Raw genomic sequence first — 23,482 nt, 5'->3', positions numbered from 1 at the left:
AGAAGCAAAGGCAACCTCAAGGAGTGGGTTGGGCCTGGGCTGGAATTGGGTTGGGCCTAGGCTGGAATCATGCCCATTAGACCCCCGAGGGTACGTTTTATTTTAATGGCACGATTCAGGATGTGGAATTGGCGTTCAATTCCGATTCTGGCGTTTGGTTGGAAAAAACATGGAATCAAGGGGGTGTGATTAATTGATTATCAGCATAGCATAGGAATTGGCATCGTACTCTGACTCTGAGCGATTCCAACATCTGGTTCAAAAAATAAAGGGAATCAATTCAATCAAGTGGGTGTAAATGTGTAATTAACACCATGGCGGAATCAAGGAAATAAGTTGAAATCTGTTTCCCACACCCAAAAGTAGGAGGGGTGCAATATGGGTCATTGGAATCAAACCCAACCCATGCCCATTTTAAAGTAAAAGCTCACAAAAAATTGACCGGGATTCACAAAAATCGACCCGAGTTGCACCCTAAGTATTTATTGAGGTGAGACATACTATGACCCTGTTTGTTTGAGATTATGACAACCGATGGTGAGCCCTCAAACCGATTATTTGACTCAAAATCAATGTGATTTGAGTCCAATAACAACAAAGGCAAGGCACACAAAGGCTGACCTGAAGCGGTTATATCACTGACCATCCAATAATGGACTCTTGCAAGTTGAATTGGGGCCATGGGACATTTCCACTCTTAGGCCCAGTTTGGATTGCAGGAATTTTCTAGAAAAGTTTGGAAAAGAAAAACTTTTTTCAGAAATTTCTTACTTTTCCATTGTTTGATTACAAATGAATGGGTGTCAACAGATCCACTTCGGATTGGATCTACCTATCTTAGTCACGATACATTCAAATCCCTTAGGGCCTGTTTTGATACCTCAGATTTTGTATTTTGATTTGAAATTGAGTTTTCAGTACAAAATGAATAGATCTGGCAGCTCATGTTGAGGGAGACAGAGAGGGAAGGGGGTAATTCCTGCTGCATGGGAGAAGTTGAGGAGCGAAGAGGTTGAAGGAAAATGCCAGATCTGTGGATTTCCAATTTCTTATTTCCACAGCTTATTTGGAAATCTGATTTTATTCACTGTCAGTCGCTGAATTGGAAATTCAAGGATTTGATCGGGATCCAAACGTCAATGCAAAAAGGGCTGCAAATGTGAGAATTCCAAATCAAAATCTTCTCGGCATCCAAACGGGCCCTCATCGATCTGATTGGATTTGGATTGTTCTTCGGAGCCTACCTCCTCTGTCTTGATCACAATCCATTTTAGATCAGACTGCCCACTGAAGTGTCCTAGTAGGTCCTTCTAAAACTGTACAATTGAAATTCTCAAAAAAGGGCAAGTGACAACAGCGAGGATGAGCTGAAAACGGCAGCAACTCAGTGGGTTAGTGACTTAGGGTCAATGGTTAGGGAAGGCACGGAAGAGAATGACTCAAGAGAGAGATCAATGCCAAAATCTTGAAAATAGGCATGTACCTTATTTTGGCTTAAAATACCCAGAGATAATACTTAAAGTTAGAACAGGGGTGCAACTTGGGTCAGGTTGAGCATTCGCTAAAAATGAACAGAATAAACCCAAACCTGACCCTATTTTTAGCGAACAGAATAAACCCAAACCTGACCCGATTTTATGGTAAAAGCTCAACCCGAATTCCCAAAGATCAACCCGAGTTGCACCCCTAGATATTAATAGAGGGCATTTTTGTAAAATAATATAATAAAATTGGATTTAAGACTGTCCCACAGGTTTTTGTTAGTTGGCTGGATCCGATAGGAAATAACTTTAGATCTATGAAGTGGATCCGAAATGTGTCCATGAATCCTGGTAATGCATTTAAATCCTGTCCATTTAAGCTCGGACTAGATGGTCCATCAGATCGTCTTGGTCCATTGAACAGTCTAGGTCCATTGACACCCCTACACCAGAACAGCTCAAGTTTTATTTAGAGGGATCCTTAATTTATACAGGAAAAAAAGGGCGGCCCTGCATGAGGGTCTCGCCATTGTGGAGTCTGGGGAGGGCTAGATGTACGCAGGCTTAATTTATACAGATACCCCTCAAGATAAGCAAATATGATACTCCTCTAATAGTAGAGATAAAAATTTTGCTGCGAAATTTTTTTTCAACACGATCTGTTTTTTCCAGAAATCAAAACAGGGCCTTAGTTTGTGGCCCTAGCCTTAGTTGAATCAATAGACGATGTCTAAGGCTCTGTTCACTTGTTTTCTAGCTGCAGGAAAAGAAAAGAAATGAAAAGAAACTGTAAGAAAATTCCTTTTTCTCGTTGTTCCCTTGGCCGAGAAAGGAAAAGAAAGTATGCAGGCAAAGTGATTTTCTCATCCTTTTGGTGAGAAAATTTAGAGGGAAAGTGTAAGAAAGTCGGTTTTCCACGTCATTATTTATATTTTCCACCTGTGTAATTCCGCTTTCCCGAGAAAACGAGTGAATGGCGGAAAATGTCAAATCATGTCCGATCACGGGAAATTTTGGCTTACTTTCTTCTCCTTTCCTTTCTCAAGAAGGCAAGTGAACAGAGCCTAAAGGAAAAATATGGGCAGGCAAAATCCAGTACAAGGTAGCCTTCATTTGGAAGGAAAAAAAATGGGGAAAAAAATGCACATTCATCGTCTATCAATTCAACTCAAATACTACTAAAATAGGCCTCTAAATCAACAGAGGGAGCTGCTTTTGATACCCAATTTTTATTTTATTTTTTTGAGAATGTTTGATACCCCAATTTTTATGGTTGTTATTTCAAGATAAAAGACTGACAAGGAGTAAACAGAGAAAACCAGGGGATACAAATAGAAGCTCCCTCAACAAAATGCATTACCAAAAGGTTCCCTTATATCTGGCACTCTGGGTGCCCATGAACCTATAGTTACACCTACTATACAATTCAAATTGTTCAGTCATTAAACTTTTGCCCATTAAATGCCGACTTTTTACCCATCTTAATCAAACAATGGCAGCCCATCTTGCATCCATTAATGCATCCATCAGTGATCTTTCATACTTCAGGCCAAACCAATATAGGAAATACAACATTCAAACCCATGCTATTTTAGAAACAGTAAGACAAATATGACAAGGGTCCATATAAAATGATGTTTTCTGTCTCTCTCTTTTTTTGTTTTTTGTTTGCTAGGTTAGCATCAACAAGCACAGGCCAACTCCAAGCTCACTAAAGAGATCATTATCCCTTGACATTCCAGCAACCCAAGGAAGCAATGAGCAATGAACATTTGTTTAGAACTAATACTGAAAGTTGGTCCTTTTTAAGGAGAATGGTATGAACAAATGTATCCAATTAACAGCGAAAGAGCTTACAGATTGCAATCACTAGCTGGGTGACAGTGGATGCCGACTACATTTTGAACTAAACGATGAAAAAATATTAAATCCAGGAATCAAAAGTTTACTAGTGGCCTCATCATGGGAAACACATTCCCCAAGCAAGCTGCCACTAACACGAGGACTTCCCAAGAGGTCACCCCCATCCTAGTACGACTCTCCCCAAGCACACTTAACTTCGGAGTCCTGATAGGATCCGGTGCATTTGTTCTGATATGATCACACCCATTTAAAAAAACAGTGGATACCCTTATCAATGCAAATTAATTATGACATAAAACAGCCTGATCTTTTAAGAGCTAGACGACCCCCAAACAGCGCAATGTAATAATGCAGCATGAAGGTCATGGATTAAATGCAACATAACATAAAGTAACAGCATTACAATGTTAAGGTTGTTTTGACCAGCTATGGTTATCAATGGTGAAGAGACTCAACCCCAAGTCATTGCTTTATTCAACATAAAGAGTTTCCTGTTCAAACTATAGATGGGACTTCTGTATAAGATTATAATATTTGAAAACATCATTATTTCCATAATCTATGAAACCTTCAAACTAATGGTCCAAATTCCAAAAAAAATCTTCCAAAACAATGAGTTTAATAGAACCACCATGCATAAAAAATTTACATGTCCACTGCATAGCGAAATCAATTCCTAAAAGCAAAAAAGTCTCATAACTGCATGCCTTTTAAGCCTTGATCCTTGATGACTCTCCAATGGCCGTTTCCATTCTTGTATACCAGTCGCCAATGCCTGTGTTCTCAACCATGTCTCTACCAGACGTGAGATATCTAATTGGTCTTAAGACACCAAAGACAGCAAGGTCCGCTAAGTTAGGTTTAGAGCCCCCTGTAGACAAGCAACACAGAAAGATTTATGATATTGTCATGAAGGATAGAGCATAGGAGGATCTTGTACTCATTGGCTAAAAGACGAGAGAAACATACCAAGAAAATCCCTGCCGTTGAGAGCTCCAACCCATGTTTCTGCAGCTTCATACAAAGCCGCACGCTCGTCGGTGATGTTATGCTTTTTCTTCAGCCTCTTGGACACAAAATACATAGCTGCCGCTCCGACATATTTGGCTGTAAACCTCTCTGTGCGGCTGAAATTGCCTACAGTTTGAAAAGGATTACAGGAGTGAGAATTAAGAAATCAGTGACAGTGTTCAGATCAACATGTACAGGGCTTAACACTTTTAGGGGCCGTTTGGATGCGCGGATTTTAGAATCTTGGATTTCCTCAGAATTGTAGATGGGAAACGAGAGAAGAGGGAGACCAGCCGTCGTTTTTTGATTTCTCGCTCTTCTTTCAATCAGCAACAGAGTAGGAGACCATCCCATGTTTCCAGGTTTTAGAAATCTAAGGATGAGGAAGAGATTTCAAAAACCTGAATTTCTTACTTAAAATCCTGTTTCAAAAACCTGGATTTCTTACTTAAAATCCAGGATTCTAAAGAGAAGCAAAACAGACGGTCCCCTTCTTCTGGTCTCCCATACAGGGTTTTGAGGAAATCCAAGATTCTAAAATCTGCATATCCAAATGGCCCCTTAGAGATCCCATCAGTTAAATGTCAATATATAAGTCTTAAATAATCTTTGTTAGCACACACAGATTTAAAAGAACTGTATGTCAGTTGAAGATGGCCATACTAGTTTAGTAAATTTATTGATATTTTTTGAATGATTTTTCACTTCCAACAGTAAACGTATTGATGCTATGTTCAAATATGTGATCATTTTGTCTTTTGTTGTGACTCAAGTTCCAGAAAGATTATTCTAGTTGTGTATGTTGATGACATTGTGATTACGAGAAGTGATGTTACAGGAATTGAGAAGTTGAAGATATTTCTTCAACACAAGTTCAACACCAAAGGCTTGGGAAGCTTCAATCTTTTCTTGGCATCGGAGTATCAAGGTCTAACTTTGGGATTAATTTATCGCAGATAAATTGTCCGCTGGATTTACTGGAGCAGACAAGATTATTGCACCAATTGAGACAAGATTATTGTTAGTCAGTTTATGGAGTCACATAGAGCTCCTCATTGGGAAGTTGTAGTGCGGGCCATGAGGTTTCTCAAGGGTGCTCCCTGAAGTAGTTTCGTGTACAAGGCTATAAGAGCAACAAACATAGGAGGTTGCTCCGTATACAAATTTTCTTTCAAATTACCATCCAAGAAGGCATTCTTCAAAGGGGCCAACTAAAGTTGGGTGAAAGAGCAAAAGCAACCCATATGAAAGCAATCTTAGCCACTGGAGAGAAAGGCTCAACACAAATAATACAATAAGTCTGTGTGTACCCTTTCGCAACCAAGTGTGCCTTCAACCTCTCAACAGAACCATTCAGATTGAATGTGGCAATATACACCCACCGATACCCAACAACTAATTTCCCATAAGGAAGAGGAACAAGATCCCAATTACCCATGCTGTGTTGGGCATGCATCTCAACTTCAATTGGATATCCTCCACCCAGGATCAGGATCAGATTTGCCTCTATAAGGTACTTGGCATTAAGGGTCCGTTCATTTGTTTTCTCGGGAAAGGAAAAGAAAAGAAAAGAAAAGAAAAGAAAGGAAAGGAATCTGACGTGGCAGAAAGGAAAAGAAACTGTGCTGGAAAAGGAATCATGCGGCTGTTCACTTGGGCAGGAAAATCTGAGAAATCTAGAGAAAAGGTTTCCTGTGTCTGTTCACTTGACTGTACTAGGAAAGCTAAACAGAAAAGTCACATGAAACCATATTTCATAGTCGGACATAGTTAGAGGCCTAAAAAATGGAAAGCATTGTAATAAACACCACAATAAAACCTAACTGGAAGAGGAACTGGTCACAACAGAACTTGTCGAGGCTTGGGAATCCCCAAGAATGTTGGTCTCTTCTTTCCTTTCATTTTCAAACTATTCCTTAAAAATCTTGTAATCTAGATAGGGCCTTTGCTCAAAAATACAAGAAAAGAAAAGAAAAAAAGCTTATAGTCACAACCATGGTTTTAAATTTCGTTTTGGAACCCATTTCAATCGGGCCGAAATCCCGTAACGATAAAATAAAGAATATTTTATTCTGTGCTGAATTTCAGTCAAAATTACCGAAATTTCGATAATTTCGACCAAAAATTGGGGAAAATATTATTTAATTATTAAATTCATTAATTTTCTCCTTGATTGTCAGGCGAAATGTCAGAAAAATGAAATTTCGACATTTCGATCAAAATAAAATACCATTTCAAGTTTTATTGATTTCGGTATCCACCAAAACCTGATATTTCGGACAGAATTTTCGGATTTCGGTCAACCACGTCACAAATATGTTTCCTCCAAAGTGTATTGGATACAACTGCTAACTTGTAAATGAAAAACAAAAAGGCATGAGATATAATGTTCAAGACAACACTTAATCTAAGTTGATCCTAAATTCAGACAATGGATTCGGTTATCCCTAAGAGAAAATCAACCATATCCAATACCTATAAAATCGAGTATTAAATCAACCAGGAAGAATGCTTAAGCTGGAAAGAGGATATGGCAACATTTTTTTTCTAATAGCCATTCAATAAAAGCATAGTTGTAAATTTCATTTCGTTTCGTCCCGAAAACGGAACAAAATTTTGAAAATTTCGTTTCGGTGGGAATTTCGTTCCATTCCGGTCATTCCAAACGAAATGGACGAAATTCCAGATTTCGTCCGGAATTGCCAATAACGGCTAGTTTGACTGGTTTTTGCATAAATTACGTCAATGCACCTACAATGGCTCTTTTTGCTTTTTTACCATTTTAGCCCCAAAATGTGACCGTTTATAGCTGTTGGGGAGGGTATTTTAGTCATTTTTACCTGCACAATCAATAAAAAACTCTATAAATAGTCTTTTCCCTACCTTCTTCTCCTGCACCTTCACATAAGTGATTCTCCTTCTCTTCTCTACTTTCACTTACACTATCTATTCTACTAAATTTCCTACAAGTCTACCCTCTTCTTCAACTCAATCAAAGTCCATTTTGGAGCAAAGGGAAGGCCTACCTTCAACTTACAACTACAAGAAGTCCAGACTATTTCCCAAGGCTTACAAATTACAAGTTCCACTACAAATTTGAAGTGAAGGCTTACAAGTTACACTACAAATTTCAAGTGAGTAAAAGATAATATTATCTTATTCTCTTCAACTCAAGTTCAACCTCAAGGTTCTCTTTATTTCTTTCCATTTCCTTTCTTTCAATTCAATTTTGTTTCTTACTTCATTTGTCCCCTTTTACTTCATTTCTTTTGTAATTTGTTTCCATTTCCTTTCTTCTAATTCATTTTCCCCCTTCTTGTACTTCATTTCAGAAAGAGTGGGTCGGGGTCGGGACCTTCTGCAGGAGCATCCTCTATTGGTTCGGCACCCGCTAGATCGGATGACCCGGCATGGGCTTACGGTACATTTGACTTCATTTCTTTTGTAATTTGTTTCCATTTCCTTTCTTCTAATTCATTTTCCCCCTTCTTGTACTTCATTTCAGAAAGAGTGGGTCGGGGTCGGGACCTTCTGCAGGAGCATCCTCTATTGGTTCGGCACCCGCTAGATCGGATGACCCGGCATGGGCTTACGGTACATTTGTTTCGGGTCAAACAATGAAGTAACTTGCATATTCTATGGCAAAGTCATATCGGGTGGAGGTATAACTCGCTTGAAAGAACATTTAGCGGCTGTTCCTGGTGAGGTAGCATCATGCAAAAAAGTGACCGAAGATGTAAAATACCGAATGAAGCAACTTTTAGATGCAAAGAGAAAAGAAAGGGCTAGGATGAGCGTATCCAGAGCAGAGGCTGGAGGTTTTTATGGCACACCAGAAGGAAGAAGAGCGGGATGATGAAGAAGACATTGGCATTACACCATTGCCTGAGCAAAAGGGTAAGGAAGTTCTTGTAGAACCAAGTGGTACAAAAAGGAAGAAGAAGGGAATCACAGGAGGGATCAGGAATTTCTTTGCACCACGAACAACCCCGGGAGCCCAGCCAATCATTAAAAGTGCTTTGGCTACCAAAGAAACAGCGACTAGAGCAGACATGGTGGTTGACATGCTTTGCTACAATGCCAATCTCCCTTTCAACATTGCCAATTCACCTTTCTGGCAACCTATGTTTGATGCTGTGAATGCCGTGGGTTCGGGTTATGAGGCACCTACTTATCATGCTTTAAGGGGTTCCATTTTGAAGAATACAGTGGATGAGGTAAACAACTACTTGGAGGAGATTAAGATGTCATGGAGATACACTGGTTGTAGCATTATGGCCAATGGATGGACAGACACCAAACAACGTTCCCTAATCAACTTTTTGGTGTACTGCCCTAAAGGAGTCATATTCCTCAAGTTTGTCGATGCATCTGGCATAGTGAAGAATGCCGATGAATTATTCAATATCTTTGAAAAGATTGTCGCAAAGGTGAATCCGGAATATGTGGTGCAGTTTGTAACTGACAGTGAGCCAAGTTATAAAGCTCCTAAGAAAAGGTTAGAAGTCGCGTATGGTACATTCTTCTGGACTCCGTGCGCAGCCCATTGCTTAGATCTCATCTTGAAGCATCTGTGCAAACCGAGTGTATTTCATCACATAGCAAGCACAATTGAGAGGGCTCGGACGATTACAAAGTTCATCTACAACCACGGAGGCCTCTTGAATTTGATGAGGAAGAAGTTCACAGGTAGGAAGGAGTTGTGCCGTCCGGCTTCGACCAGATATGCTACAAATTTCATTAGCATATAAAGTCTGGTGTTGAATCGGAAAGCACTTCAGCAGATGTTCGTGTCTGACGAGTATAGTACTAGTAGGTTTGTCCAACACCCACTGAGTGAAGAGGTAGTTAGTACTGTGTTGGACAAATCTTTTTGGGACCAATGCAAGTACATTCTAAACATCAGCGAGCCTTTAGTGCTACGTTTGGTAGATCGGCAGGGCAAACCGGCGATGGGTTACCGATATGAAGCCATGGATAAGGCCACAGAGAACATCAAGGAGAGGTTGAAAAAATAAGATTACATGCCCATCTGGAGGATCATCGACCAAAGATGGGATAGGCAACTCCACAGTCCCCTCCATGCAGCAGGATATTTTCTTAACCCTGCTCTCTTTTTCACTCCTACCTTCTCTAGGCACAGTGAAGTAACCAAAGGCTTGCTTGCATACATCACTCAACTGGTACCTGATGAAGCTACACAAGACCTCATCACCAATCAAATTGAGAATTATCGAGAGGCTAAGGGTATGTTTGGAATGAAGCTTGCAATCCGCAGCCGAACGAAGTTGGGACCATGTATATTTGAGTTGTTTGTTTAATTAAGTATAATTCATTTTAACTTTGTTTCTCAGCAAATAATGCTTTGCTATTTGTTACTTTACAGTTGCATGGTGGAATCAATTCGGAGGTGATGTGGAAGACTAGGTGTGAAAGGAACTGGAGCACCTTCGAACACATTCACTCCGCAAAGAAAAATAAGTTGGAGCACCAGAGATTGGATGACTTGGTGTTTGTCCATTACAACCTAAAGTTTCGACAAAGGTATATAACGTAATATGATGTTTTCAACTTTCACCTCATCACTATAAGCTTTTAAGTTTAACTTTTGACATTAAACTTTATGTTTTCTTTTTCAGGGACTTGTTGAGGAAATCATCTACCACTAGTGACCCTTTGAGCATAGACCATCTGGATGTGATGATGGATTGGGTTGCGGAAGAAGATGTCATTTTCACGCCGGAAGACATTGGGTGGGAAAATCTTGAAGCACCTACTGCTGTGGTTGGGGCCGGGGTCGACGACGACTTTGTCATGCCTCTTGAAGAAGATGTCCCTACTGGTGGTCCAGGTAGTGATGGCGGTGGCGGCGACGACGAAGACGACAATGAGTATGATCATCCAGGTTATGATGACTGAGAGTTGTTTCTACCATGGTTTTAAATTTCGACTACCATGGTTTTAAATTTCGACTAAAATCTGAAATTTCGGATTTCGGTCAACACTGAAACCGAAATCAACAATACTCGAAACAGTACCGGATTTTGACCGAAATTTGGAAATTTCGGACTGAAATTTCATTTTTTTAAGATTTCGTCCGAAATTTCGTTTGAAAGCTAATCTACAGGGGGGAAACCTAAAAAGAGAAGATGAAGGTGGGTTTCAAAAACCCTAAAAGAGAAGATGAAAGTGGGTTTCAAAAGCCTTAACAGGGAAGATGAAGGTGGGTTTCAAAAACCCTAACAGGGAGGATGAAAGTGGGTTTCTCTGCAACTTAGATGAGGGTGGTTTTCAAAAATCCTAACAGAAAGGTGGCTTTCTCTGGAACTGTGACTATAAGGGAGAGAGAGAGAGAGAGAGAGCGAGACAGGTTAGAGATGGAATTTTGGGACAGCAGAGAGATTACACGTGTGAGAGAGGGTAAAGGGCGAGGGACACGTACACCTTGATAGGAATCATACGTGCAACGGGACGAGAGGTCATTTGAGAGAGAGGAAATGCGTTGATGCAAAGAGAGTAGATTTCAACCGAAAGATTAAATTTTTAAAATAAAAAATTCAATATTAAATTTCAACCGAAATCACCGAAATTTCGGTCGAAATTTAATATCACAAAAAACCGAAAATTTAAGGCATGTAAGGGATTTCGACCGAAATTTCGATTTCGGAGGGGGGCGAAACCGGTACCGAAACCGAAACTTTAAGCCATGATTGCTACTAGCTATTGTCTATGTTTCACTTTCATGTATCTTTATTTTTTTTTATGTTCTTCCATGTATCAGAATATCAGACTATCAGTTGGACTTGTGCAAGAATTTAAGTGTTTAAGTAATGAATATGCCTTTTGGACTATTTATTAGTTTTATATCCTTTTCTACTATTTTTTTATTTTTTGGGATTTTTCTCATATTTTTTAATATTTTTTGTGTGACCGAAAAGTTTCGACCGAAATGACCGAAATCCCACCAAAATTTCGTTTCGGTGGCCAAAACGAAATGGCCACCGAAATGAAATTTACAACTATGAATAAAAGTGAACTAAAAGCAGATACAACAGCAATCCCTTAATAATCCAGTAAAAGTAGAAACAAAGACCCTAATAATACCATCCCATTGAAGAAAACCAAGCGACAGAATCCTCACATGTCCAACATGGTAATACTAAAATAAGAGTCCAACAAATACCTTCACAAACACAGCTAGGGCCATGACTTTTGATTACCTTTGATTTAAACTAATCTTAACCCTTGGGGGGGTGGCGTAGTCGCAGCGCATTTTGGTAACCTTTGGTGGATTTAAAGAATCACCCGTTAGTGGGACGGTACTTTTTTCAGGACCTCTTAAATACACCCTTAGTCGGAATTATTGAAAGGCGCGAACTTGAAGTCCGGATTTACACGTAAAAATCTCGCTTCCAATGTTCACCATATGGAGGTGAAACTTGAAGTCCGTGAAAAAGAACGAAAAAGAATGCCGTCTCTGCCCTTATCTCTTTGGTAAAGTAGAACGCTTGCAGAGGTAAAGAAGAACGTCATTGCAGGAGGTAAAGAAGATACCATACGGAGGTCAAACTAGAGGTATGCTCCTCCCCTCCTCTCTCCCCCTCTCTCTCTCCTTTTTGCTTAGGGTTTTTTCCTTTTCTTCCATCATCATCTGCTTCCACTTAACAATCCCTATTTTCGTTTGGGATTTTGTGGATTTGATACGCTTTGATTTGCACCCCTATTTTCATGCCTTGGGTTTAATTTGACATGCTTTGGTTCTAGGTTTAAACCCTAGGTTATTTTGGGTTTAATCCCTCTGTACTTTTTCTATGCTTTTTTATTCTCTTTAATTCCTCTGTATTTTCTGCAAACTTGTATGCTTTGATTTCGTAGTTGCAGCTTGCATGATTTATCCTTGATGTGGTTTGTTGGGCTAACAGAAAGTTCTCTCATTTCTTGGAAGACTATCTTGACGCTTGATGAGGTTTGGATGTAGATGGTGGATTGTCTGGTCTATGTGGGAGTTCCCATTTTTTAATCTAGGACTCAATACCACTTGAAGATCTGGGTAGAATTTCTACTTAGTAAAGAGCTCTGTGGGTATATTTTGGTATATGTTTCTTGCAAAGATTAAAGGTGCTGTACAGTTAAAAAAAATTAGTGGATATGCAATGAAAACGAGTATATAATCAGGTTTTTTTACGCTCATTCCGTTGTTAATGCAAACAAATGAATTGATGCAAGCAACCAAGTTCTGGGTATATCTATCTACTGACAATGGTAGCTTTGTGTGATGAAGCTAGTTCAATATAAAAATAATAATAATAACTTTGATCCTAGTTAGAAATAAAGAATTTGCTTTCACAATAGAACTCAAATAATAATATGGTGTGGATCAATCCAACATATGGCCTATCAAATCGACGGTATGGATCAATCAATGGTGGGCAAGGTTTTTAAATTTCGGTTTAGGAATGCGTTTCGGCCCTCACCGAAACCAATTTTTTTTCTGAAATTTCGAAATCCGACAAAATCTAAAAAGGCAATATTTATATTTTCTAACTGATTTTCCTAAAATTTCGGACTGAAATTTTTGGCAAAATGAAATTTCGACCTAAGTTTCGAAGTTTCGGTTGAAATAAAGTAACGTTTCGACTTTCCCCAATTTTGATTTCGGTATCCACCACAACCCGAAATTTTGGATTTCAGTCGAAATTTAAAACCTTGATGGTCGGGCACAAAATGTAATAGCGCAACAAGATTGCGCCTTCTAAAGCATTCCTCCTTCCGAACAAATGTGACAGGACACATCCGCAAAGGTTTAGAATGCCCCACCATGGAATGATTCGGGATCCATTGATAAGTCTTGCTTTGGATCTCTTGTGGCCTCCACAGGAGATCCAAAAGCAAGCCCCATCAAGTGAGCGGTTTACATCGCCGGCATAGTTGGCCTAATTTGGGGCTACAAGAGATCTACACCAAGCCCTATCAAGTGGACGACGGCTCAGATCAATCTAACAAGTAACTTATTTGGCTTAGCCAGATGAGCCTATGACCCTATCCAACGTGAAATGACTACTTTAGCAGAGCGCACAAATGCACAATATTACTTAGATATTTTAGTAGGGCACACAAATCCATGGGATCATAGTAAAAATTGATATTTTAAACTCTCGGACTTCAAGTTCATGTATTTGTTGATACTAACGGGTGATTTCAATGTCCGCATGACTCTAAAAAGTCCCTGCTAGAGTCCTCAGAGTCCCAAGTGTCCTCACATTAAAGTCCAAGTCCCCAAAGAGTAATGGACAATACGGAGAAGTGCGCACATTAATGTCCGCACATTAAAATCCCCCACGACTAACCGCCCCTTAATATCATTAAACAAACCCATGATGTGTTGTAGAAACAAGAATCTGCACCCGCCCATCACCACAAGCTAATTGACTCTAACTCAATTCCCTCAGTGACAGGTGGTTTTTCAGTGAATAATATGCAATGTAAAAGAGAAGAAAATTGAAGGTAAACAGTCAGTAATCCAAGAAAGTGCATCAAAAATCATACGCAACTAATTTGTCATGAGACTTTTGAATATACAAAAAAAGTATCAGCAATAACACATTGAAAGCATTAATATAAGCAAGTGCTTTTTATATATACATTTATTCTATGTGCTCCCTCCTTTTATTAGTGCACTCTAGCTGTTAATTTTATACGCTAATTTTCTAACTACCCGCTAGATCTTTCAAATTATGACAAAACCATAAACATCCAACAAGAAAATTGTTTGATAAAATGAGGAGTGGGTATAATTTCCCTCAAATCTTTTTTTATATTTCCTATTACTACTACAAGTACTGCTCATGAAAAAAAACCTTGAGAATCCATAGAAACAGAGTAATATCGTTTTTTCATAAAGTAAGCATAGAATTTATTTGCAAAGATTGCTTCAAGATAAAAACCTTGTCATTTGTGGAAGACGATATCATCAGGTGGCTGACATCCGTCATAATCTTCTTCATCTTTATTAAAGAAGTCGCCTATTTTGTTAAACCATTTGGAACCCTTCTCCTTAGACTTACTACTTCCTTCTCTGGTGGCACTGATGTGACTTCCACCCTTCTACTTTGAGTTATGATCACACCTTTTCACGTGTTGCTTCAGATTATTATCGTCTGGGAACCCATTCCCACAATAAGAATATGTGTACGTCATTTTTTAGTGCTTAAAGTTGTAGCGTTTTTCCAACTCCTTTGGGCTCTCAAATAAACGTGTGCAAATAAGGCACTTATATTTGTAGCTTCCCGTCACCGGATCTTCTCCTTCATAGAGAAAGTAGGATTTACCCTTTCCTTATCTTGGGCTCATCTTCAGTTTGTGACGGTAAAAGTGCCGGAGGATCCAGGAACTCTAAGTATATAGAACTCATGCCCATATATAATAAGAAAGTTGTGAATTTGAAGTTGGAGGAGTACAACAGGAAACTTGAGAACGAAATGCATTAGAGCCTAGGGGTGGCCAACCAGTTCGGTTCTCGGTTATTTTTTTTTCGGTTCTCGGTTCTCGGTTCCATGAACCGTAAGAACCGAACCGAACCGTAGTACATAGTAGGACCGAACCGAACCGGACCGAACAAAATCGGTTCGGTCCGGTTCGGTTCTAATGGCTAATTACTAATTACTAATTACTAATAATAATTTATAAAAAAATTTTAATTAAAGTTATAATATAAGTTACTTTCTTATTATAAGAATAGTATCTATTAACTATTACTTATTAATATTATAAGTAATTTATATTAATAAGTATATGTATAATAGAAATATTAAAAATATTATATATATATATATTATAAGTAATTTATATTAATAAGTATATGTATAATAGAAATATAAAAAATATTATATATATATATATATATTCAAAAGTTCGGTTCTTCGGTTCCAGAACCGAACCAAAAATATTAGACCCGGAACCGAACCGAATAAGTTCGGTTCTCCATCGATGGAACCAAACCGGACCCAAAGTATTTTTAAACAGTTCGGTTCCGGTTCAGTTCTTCGGGTCTGGTTCGGTTCTGGCCACCCCTATTAGAGCCCATGCCTCCATTGCATTGGGAACTGATTTTTCTCCCCTTCAAAATAAACGAAAGCTACGATTTTCCAGAGAAAACTTGCTGGAAAAGCATAATCTTTGGAGAAAACTTTCAATTTCCTATCTCGTGACTTTAAAATAAGGCTCCGTCCAGTTGCTTTCTTCCATACATGTTTTGATGTGAAAAAATCAGTTTCTAATGCACCTCTATTTCTTTCTTTATTTTTTTCCCCATGCTATCTGAAGGGCATGGCATGGGTTCCATTGCATTCGTTCTCACCTTTTTATTTTTGCTCCTGCAACCTCTTAAAATCGTAGCTTTCGTTTATTTTGAAGGGGAGAAAAATCAGTTTCCAATGCAATGGGGGCCAAGGTTTTAAATCTCGGTTTTGGTTTCGATCATCAGCGAAAGCGAAACGTTTCGGTACGAAATTTCGGACGAAATCTTGTAAGTGAAATTTCTGAAACGTTTCACCGAAATGTTTCACTGAAATTTTCGAAATTTCACCGAAACAAAACGTTTCTGCCGAAACCGAAATATTTCGGCCGAAACGAAATATTTCAGCCGAAACGAAACGTTTCGGCCGAAATTTAAAACCATGATGGGGCGTGGGTTCTATTGCATTTTGTTCTCAAGTTTCCTGTTGTACTCCTGCAACTTCAAAATCACAACTTTCCTATTATACATGGGCATGAGTTCTATATACTTAGAGTTGCCGGATCCTCCGGAACCATTACCGTCACAAACCGAATATGAGCCCAAGAGGAGAAGGAAAGGGTAAACCCTACTTTCCCTATGAAGAACAAGATCCGGTGACGGGAAGCTACAATATAATTGCCTTATTTGCACACGTTCATTTGAGAGCCCAAAGGGGTTGGAAAAATACTGCAACTCTAAGCACTCAAAAATGACGTACACATGTCCCTATTGTGGGAATGGGTTCCCAGACGATAAGGATCGGAAGCAACACGTGAAAAGTTGTGATCATAACCCAAAGCAGAAGGGTGGAAGTCACACCAGTGCCACCGGAGAAGGAAGTAGTAAGTCTAAGGAGAAGGGTTCCAAATGGTTTAACAAAATAAGCGACTTCTTTAAAAAAGATGATGAAGAAGATGAAAAAGATTGTGACGGATGTCAGCCACCTGATGACATCGTCTTCCCCAAATGACAAGATTTTTATCTTGAAGCATTCTTTTCAAATAAATCATCTGCTTACTTTATGAAAAAACCATATTACTCTGTTTCTATGGACTCTCAAGGTTTTTTTTTTTTCATGAGTAGTACTTGTAGTAGTAACAGAAAATATAAAGAAAGATTTGAGGAAAATTATACCCACTCCTCATTTTATCAAACAATTTTCTTGTTGGATGTTTATGGTTTTGTCATAAATTGAAAGGCCTAGCAAGTAGTTAGAAATTAGCGTCTAAAATTAACAGCAAGAGTACCAGTAATAAAAGGAGGGAGAACATAGAATAAATGTATATATAAAAAGCACTTGATTATATCAATGCTTCCAATGTGTTGTTGCTGATACTTTTTTTGTATATTTAAAAGTCCCATGAAAAATTAGTTGCGTATGATTTTGATGCACTTTCTTGGATTACTGACTGTTTTTCTTTTCTCTTTTACATTGCAGATTATTTACTGAAAAACCACCTGCCACTGAGGGAACGGAGTTAGTCATTTAGCTTATGATGATGGGCGAGTGCAGATTCTGGTTTCTACTGAGTGCAAAACATCATGGGTTTGTTTAATGATATCAAGGGTTAAGATTAGTTTAAATCAAAGGTAATCAAAAGTCATGGTCCTAGTTGTGTTTGGGAAGGTATTTGTTGGACTCTTATTTTAGTATTACCATGTTGGACATGTGAGGATTCTATTGCTTGGTTTTCTTCAATGGGATGGTATTATTAGGGTCTTTGTTTCTACTTTTACTGGATTATTAAGGGATTGCCGTTGTATATGCTTTTAGTTCACTTTTATTGAATGGCTATTCGAAAAAAAATGTTGCCATATCCTCTTTCCAGCTTAAGCATTCTTCCTAGTTGATTTAATACCTGATTTTATAGGTATTGGATATGGTTGATTTTCCCTTAGGGATAACCGAATCCATTGTCTGAATTTAGGATCAGCTTACATTAAGTGTTGTCTTGAACATTATATCTCATGCCTTTTTGTTTTTCATCTACAAGTTAGCAGTTGTATGATTTGTATCCAATACACTTTGGAGGAAACATATCTCATAAGGTACCTAAGCTATGTAATTATGCCGAGCCTACTCATAAGGTACCTAAGCTAAGTAATTATGTGATACCTTGGGAATTTGGGTCTCTACGGTCTACAGTGTGGGAAATTATACTCCATCAAGTATGTGACATCATTTTTGGTAAGCATACACCTAGCAAATGTGTTACAGCTCATGAATTTTCAACTAGTATAATCATGGATCAAATTTGATAAGAAACTTATGTACCTTTGCAATCACTAACCATGTCTCTTAAAAAGAAATATACACATCATAAGAGGAAAGAATTAAAGAATATAGCCATAAACATAGAACATAGAAGATATGGAACTTCAACACTGGAAGTAAGAACTAGTATGACTGAAATACAAACACAACAATTCTTACCATGATTTGTGATATAGTCAAAAGCCTCGAGGGCCTCAGAAGTATTCCGGTATATGTTTGGTGATAAGACATGCACCAAGTGATCATCAACCCACCTAGACAGTGACAAGATGTACCATCAGTCTCCAATTATACAAACAGAGAATTTCTCGCCGAAAGTAAAAAAACAATAATGTGGCACTTGAACACAATAATATCAAGACTGATTGAACATAAAGCAGCAACATGTGCAATCATAACGGAAAAAAATGTATTTCTCACCAAAGTAGAAGCCCAACAATACTACTGGCACGTGCATATGTAAATTTAAGCACAAAAATAATAAAGATGAGACACGATCAAGGTCTGTTCAATTTGAAAATAGTACCATAGATAATAGCCACATAACCATAAAAAGGGATTGTTCGATGAAGGTTTTATATTCAGGAGGCTCAAGCTACGACGCCAACTAATTCCCAAAGATCAGTAAGAATAGAGTGCTTAATATATTAGCTGGGCTAATTTAAAATGTCAAGCCCAACTCCCCGTGCTTAATAGAGAAAATTCATTTCAGAAATTTTACCCTGAAAAAGAACAAAGAGTAAAAATAGATGCCGTGATCATTAAAAAAAAAAGAGGATAGTTCGATAAGGGTTACATTCAGGAGGCTCAAGCTACGAAGCCAACTAATTCCCAAATATCAGTAAGAATAGACTGCTTAACATATTAGCTGGCCTAGTTTAAAATGTCAAGCCCAACTCCCCGTGCTTAATAGAGAAAATTCATGTTAGACATTTTACTCTGTAAAAGAACAGAGAGTAAAAATAGATGCCATACCCACGCCACTTCTTTTCTTCATCGTCAAGAACCGGTTCCACGGGATGAATCTTATGGCTTAACTTTTCAATTATATCTGCATCATAACCATGTGTGTACACTCTTTAGAGAATAACTGATATAAAAGTAGAAAAATGGAATGTAATCTTTACTAAAAACTGATTGAATCGATGGAAATCTTGGAATGTGTGTTTATCAACAATTCAATAAATATTAAAAGATAATGGTGATGCATCCATTTTTCAGTCTGAGAAAGATATGACGACAAACACCTGATGAATCAACCAGCTGTTCACCATCCACTGTCAGTATTGGGACCTTCTTATACTCAGACCACTTGATTTCCTTCTTACTCAAGGGATTGACCTCCACAACTTGGTATGGTATATCATGATAGTCTAGGAATGCTGAAAACAGAGAAAAATATCAAATGATGGTAAGTCAAGCTATCATGTAACACCAAATTTTCAAGATAACATATTAAGAAAAATATTGTTTTAATTTATACCCCGCCCATAACCACCAACCCACCATCCCATCTTTTTGTGCATCTACCCATCTATCGGCGCTAGTAAGGTGGATGGGTAATTTGTTATTTGACGAATATGCTAAGCATAGTTCCCTCTCAACTACAGTTAAAGAAGAATAAGCTTAAAATAAATAATTCAGCAGAGGGAAAAAATCTTCGAATAAAAAGCCCATTTAGGCAACCATTCAAGAAGAAGAAACCCATTTAGGCCAACCCTATAACCATCTCCCCCCATTAGGCCCTTGATCAACTAAAACTTCAGATTAGCATAAACTTGTAAGATGAACAATAACCCAAAAGGAAGGGAGTGCATAATTACAAGCATCAATTGGTGTTACTTCAGCATGTAGCATGAGTGTCACATCAAAATATTCATGAAGGTATAACTAGGCAACCTCAAAATCCATACATAAAGAAACATAAGTGGTACCAAAAAAAAACATGAGTAGAACCGACAACCAAAATACAAAAAATAAATAAATAAATAAAGGGATTTGCTAGCGTCCATCGCAGAAGGCATTTCGCGGATGGAGTTGGGTTTTTTTAATAATGCTACAAATATCTCGAGTTTTACTCCTCAAATGCCCATGGAGCACACTTTTTAGCAATTCCAAATTCAATCATTCTTGATCCTAAACGAAAAGAAATGCCAAATCAGAAAATCCAAGCATATTCTGAATAAATCTTGAAATTTATGATTCTACTAGGTATTGATCTTGCCATTCAAAACCAAACTAGTTTTTTTTTTTGAATGGTAAAAACAAAACAAACAAACTAGGTATTGAACTTTTTTCCTTTGTTTTTTAGGAGAGAACCAAATAAAACTGATCATATGGCTTCAAAAAAATTTACAGAAAACACAATCTTGTAATGTCGGATCTATTAAAAACCTTCGTTTCTGAGTATATCCAATGATGTCAGCTCCAAAAAACAATCATCCTATGCCGAAGGTTATTTGCCCATTCATCGTGTTTTTCACAAATCTTTCACATCTTTAATCCGCAAATGGAAGTATCCATTCCTTTTGGCAATTTCATTTTAAACTTCTTCCGTACTTTATCTAAATAGCTTTCTTGTGACAAGCTAAGTATGGATTTCCTATCCCTACTGATTTTAATTCCTAAGCAAAAAAGGTTGCACCTATGTCTTTCATTTCCAACTGATATTTTTAACCATGATTTAACTTTATCGATCATGGGCATGACATTTTCAACTAACAAAATACCATCAAGATATGATGATAATATCACAAACGAACTCCCACCTTTAAAGACAGATACACAATGATCAAAGTTCTTTGATGTAAAACCAAATTTTACTACATGGTTAAGGCATAATATCATTTGCCTAAAGGACTGTTTTAGTCCATATAATGACTTGTTTAGCTTATGGACCTTATCTTCCTGTCCCTTAATTTCATATCCCTTGGGTTATTTCATGTATATTTCTTCACTTAGCTCTCCATTGAGGAAAGCAGTTCTAACCTCCATTTCAATAAGTTCCAAGTTTAGGTGCTGCTTCCCACTTATTCGAACCTGCATATTCCATTCCTTCGTTGGAAGCCAATGGTTTAGAAGAATCACTTTCTTCTAAGAATACAAATTGATCCTTCAGCATCGATGAATGTTGTATATTTCCTTGAATTTTACTTAATGTGTGATGGATTTATAGATCAATGTGTTTCATTATCTTTACCAACTAATTCTTTTTTTCGTATTTCATATAGTTTATCTAATTTGTTAGGGTTCCTTGTATTTAAGGATTCTTCAAGGAAGTAGGCATTTCCACATTCGATGACTCCTACTGTTCTACTTGTATAGTGGATCACAAACTTATAATCCTTAAAGTTTTCAGGATATCCTATAAATGTACCTTTGAAAATTTTGTCATCAAGTTTGTCTCTAGTCTAACTATGTACCCATAAATGAGAAGCCAATCAACTACATTTATTAACTAAGAAGGAGTCAACATCTAGGCAATACAATCCATCAACGTTATGTCCCAAAGCAAAATATGATAACATTTTCCAATAGAAACTTGCCAAAACAAAAAACCATACTTCAAATCCATGCTCATCAATGTGAGCCAATGAGAGTAGATTGCACCGCATGGTTGGCGCACACAATACATCTATGAGAAGGATATTTTTTATCACAATAAGTGTTATTTTTGGAGTGTGACAACTCCCATAACATCGCGATACATGTTATTTTCCATGTACACACGCGATGATCGCCGGACTTTATCTCCTTTATATCCAAAACTCTCACGAGATCTAGCCACACGACGGGCATGTCTGCTAAGATTCATACGGAATTCATCCATTTTCATTAGCATTGAATGTTGCGGGTTACAAAATATTTACACAAACGAGTAGATTACAACCCCTAACACTCTTAGCAAAAGAAAATTCGCATATAAATGCTTTTCGTTACGAACCCGATTTGGTTCGTAACGGAATTAATCTTCTTGGAGGGAAGATCAGCCTCCTGACCGGCTTCGAGGGAAGGGTCGGCCCTCCTTCGTGTTCAAAGACACAATTTTGGAATAAAATTCTTCGTTCAATAATCTTCATTCAATTATAATCAAACAATATCTGGAGGACTCTCTAGCTACCAATAAAACAGGAAACAATCCTACCAAATAGGAAAGACTTTTCACGTCCTTGACCTCCTAAATAAGAGCACTCCTAATTAATAACAACAATCAAACCTAGTAGCAACCTACTAACTTTGGGCGTGTTCGGCAACCATTATTAAAACAGTTTCCACCAATTTTGTAGGTGCAATAATGAGAAAAAAATAGGGAAATCTCAAAAATCTTGTTTGGTATCTAAGGTCCATAGAGTATGTTTCTTTTTTTTTCAGCTTTTTTCTACATTGATGATGAAATTTCACAGAGCAACTCGGATCGCTTCTGCAGATTCTCATCAGTCCGTTTCTATCTGATATTTTCAGCGAGAATGAGAAACCATGCCGAACCCGCCCTTCATTCTCCTAATTAATAACATCAATCTACTAACTTAATTCTCCTAAGTGACATCTTTCCCTACCCATAAAATTGCTCCATGCAGAGTTTTAAAACTCCCCAACGTCATCGTAGACTCCCCCGAGTCGACTCCCTTCTACCTTGGCCGTGTTCCGTGTTTTGCCCTACAGAGTCAATAAAAACTCCTTTGACTCTCCTGAATTATGACAGCGTCAACCAAGTACTCAACCCCATCGTGCCAAGTCAACTAGGATTTTCTTAGGCCACGCCGCATCAGCATTTCTAAACACTGCTTTTTCTCATTCTATTTATCGATACGACCAAAATATTCATCACATCTCTAACTAAAAACCATGTATCAAAACAACCCAGAGAGAGAGAGAGAGAGGTAGATACCTTTGACCTTGTTGCAGAAGGGACAAGCTTCATACTGGTAAAGAACAACATCCTTGGGAAGGAAATTAGGGGACAGGGGTTCTTTGGCATGGGCCAAAGAGGAGGCCGCGAATGAGAATGAGAAGGCTCCAGCTATGCCTAGAGAGACAGCTTTAGAGGGTGATTTAGAATTCGGGTCAGTTATGGGAGATAAGAATCCGGCCCAGGAAGAAATACTCCGGTAGGGTCCGACCCGGGAATAAGAAGTTACATTTAGAGTGCTTTCAGAAGGAAGGAGAGCTCCACGTAGGAGAAAAGTGGTCAGACCCTGAGCTCTTCTCATCGTCGGAAAGCACAAAAACAAAGGCGGTTTATAGAGAGAAAGATCTAATTTCTTCCTGTTTTACTTCTTTCGAGTTGTAGGGTTTTAGAGATATATACAGAAGACTCACTGTATAAGCTGATGAAGGTGTTGGGTTGGGATGTATTAGATACACCAAAAAATTAGTGTATGTATTGACTAGATTGCTCTTTTTATGTTGCCGACTATACAAGTCATAGTCTAGTATTTTTCCAAAAGTATTGTACGGACCACATCATAGGATGATCCAAACCGTCCATTTGATGAAACAAAATGTAAATAGGTTGTTCCCCAAAAATCATTTCTGTAGGATGATCCTAGCCCTTGGACTATGGAGATTTTATATGGT

The 23,482-nt window shown here is 38.1% G+C and overlaps 1 protein-coding gene across 1 annotated transcript; it reads right to left on the bottom strand.

Annotated features, from left to right (window-relative positions):
• Positions 1-3,795: 3,795 nt before the first annotated feature.
• On the bottom strand, positions 3,796-23,220 carry LOC143854429 (uncharacterized). The gene is made up of 6 exons (XM_077364407.1): positions 22,794-23,220; positions 19,153-19,287; positions 18,881-18,956; positions 18,065-18,159; positions 4,314-4,481; positions 3,796-4,215 (listed from the first exon to the last, which is right to left on the bottom strand). Exons 1-6 carry the CDS (start codon positions 23,113-23,115, stop codon positions 4,055-4,057), a joined length of 957 nt encoding a protein of 318 aa, XP_077220522.1. The 5' UTR covers positions 23,116-23,220; the 3' UTR covers positions 3,796-4,054.
• Between the last annotated feature and the right edge of the window lie 262 nt (positions 23,221-23,482).

Source organism: Tasmannia lanceolata, unplaced genomic scaffold, assembly GCF_043159265.1.
Source record: "Tasmannia lanceolata isolate RefF3 unplaced genomic scaffold, GAP_Taslan_0.1 ptg000020l, whole genome shotgun sequence".
Lineage (NCBI taxonomy): Eukaryota > Viridiplantae > Streptophyta > Magnoliopsida > Canellales > Winteraceae > Tasmannia > Tasmannia lanceolata.
This window is presented reverse-complemented; position numbering and strand designations above follow the sequence as displayed.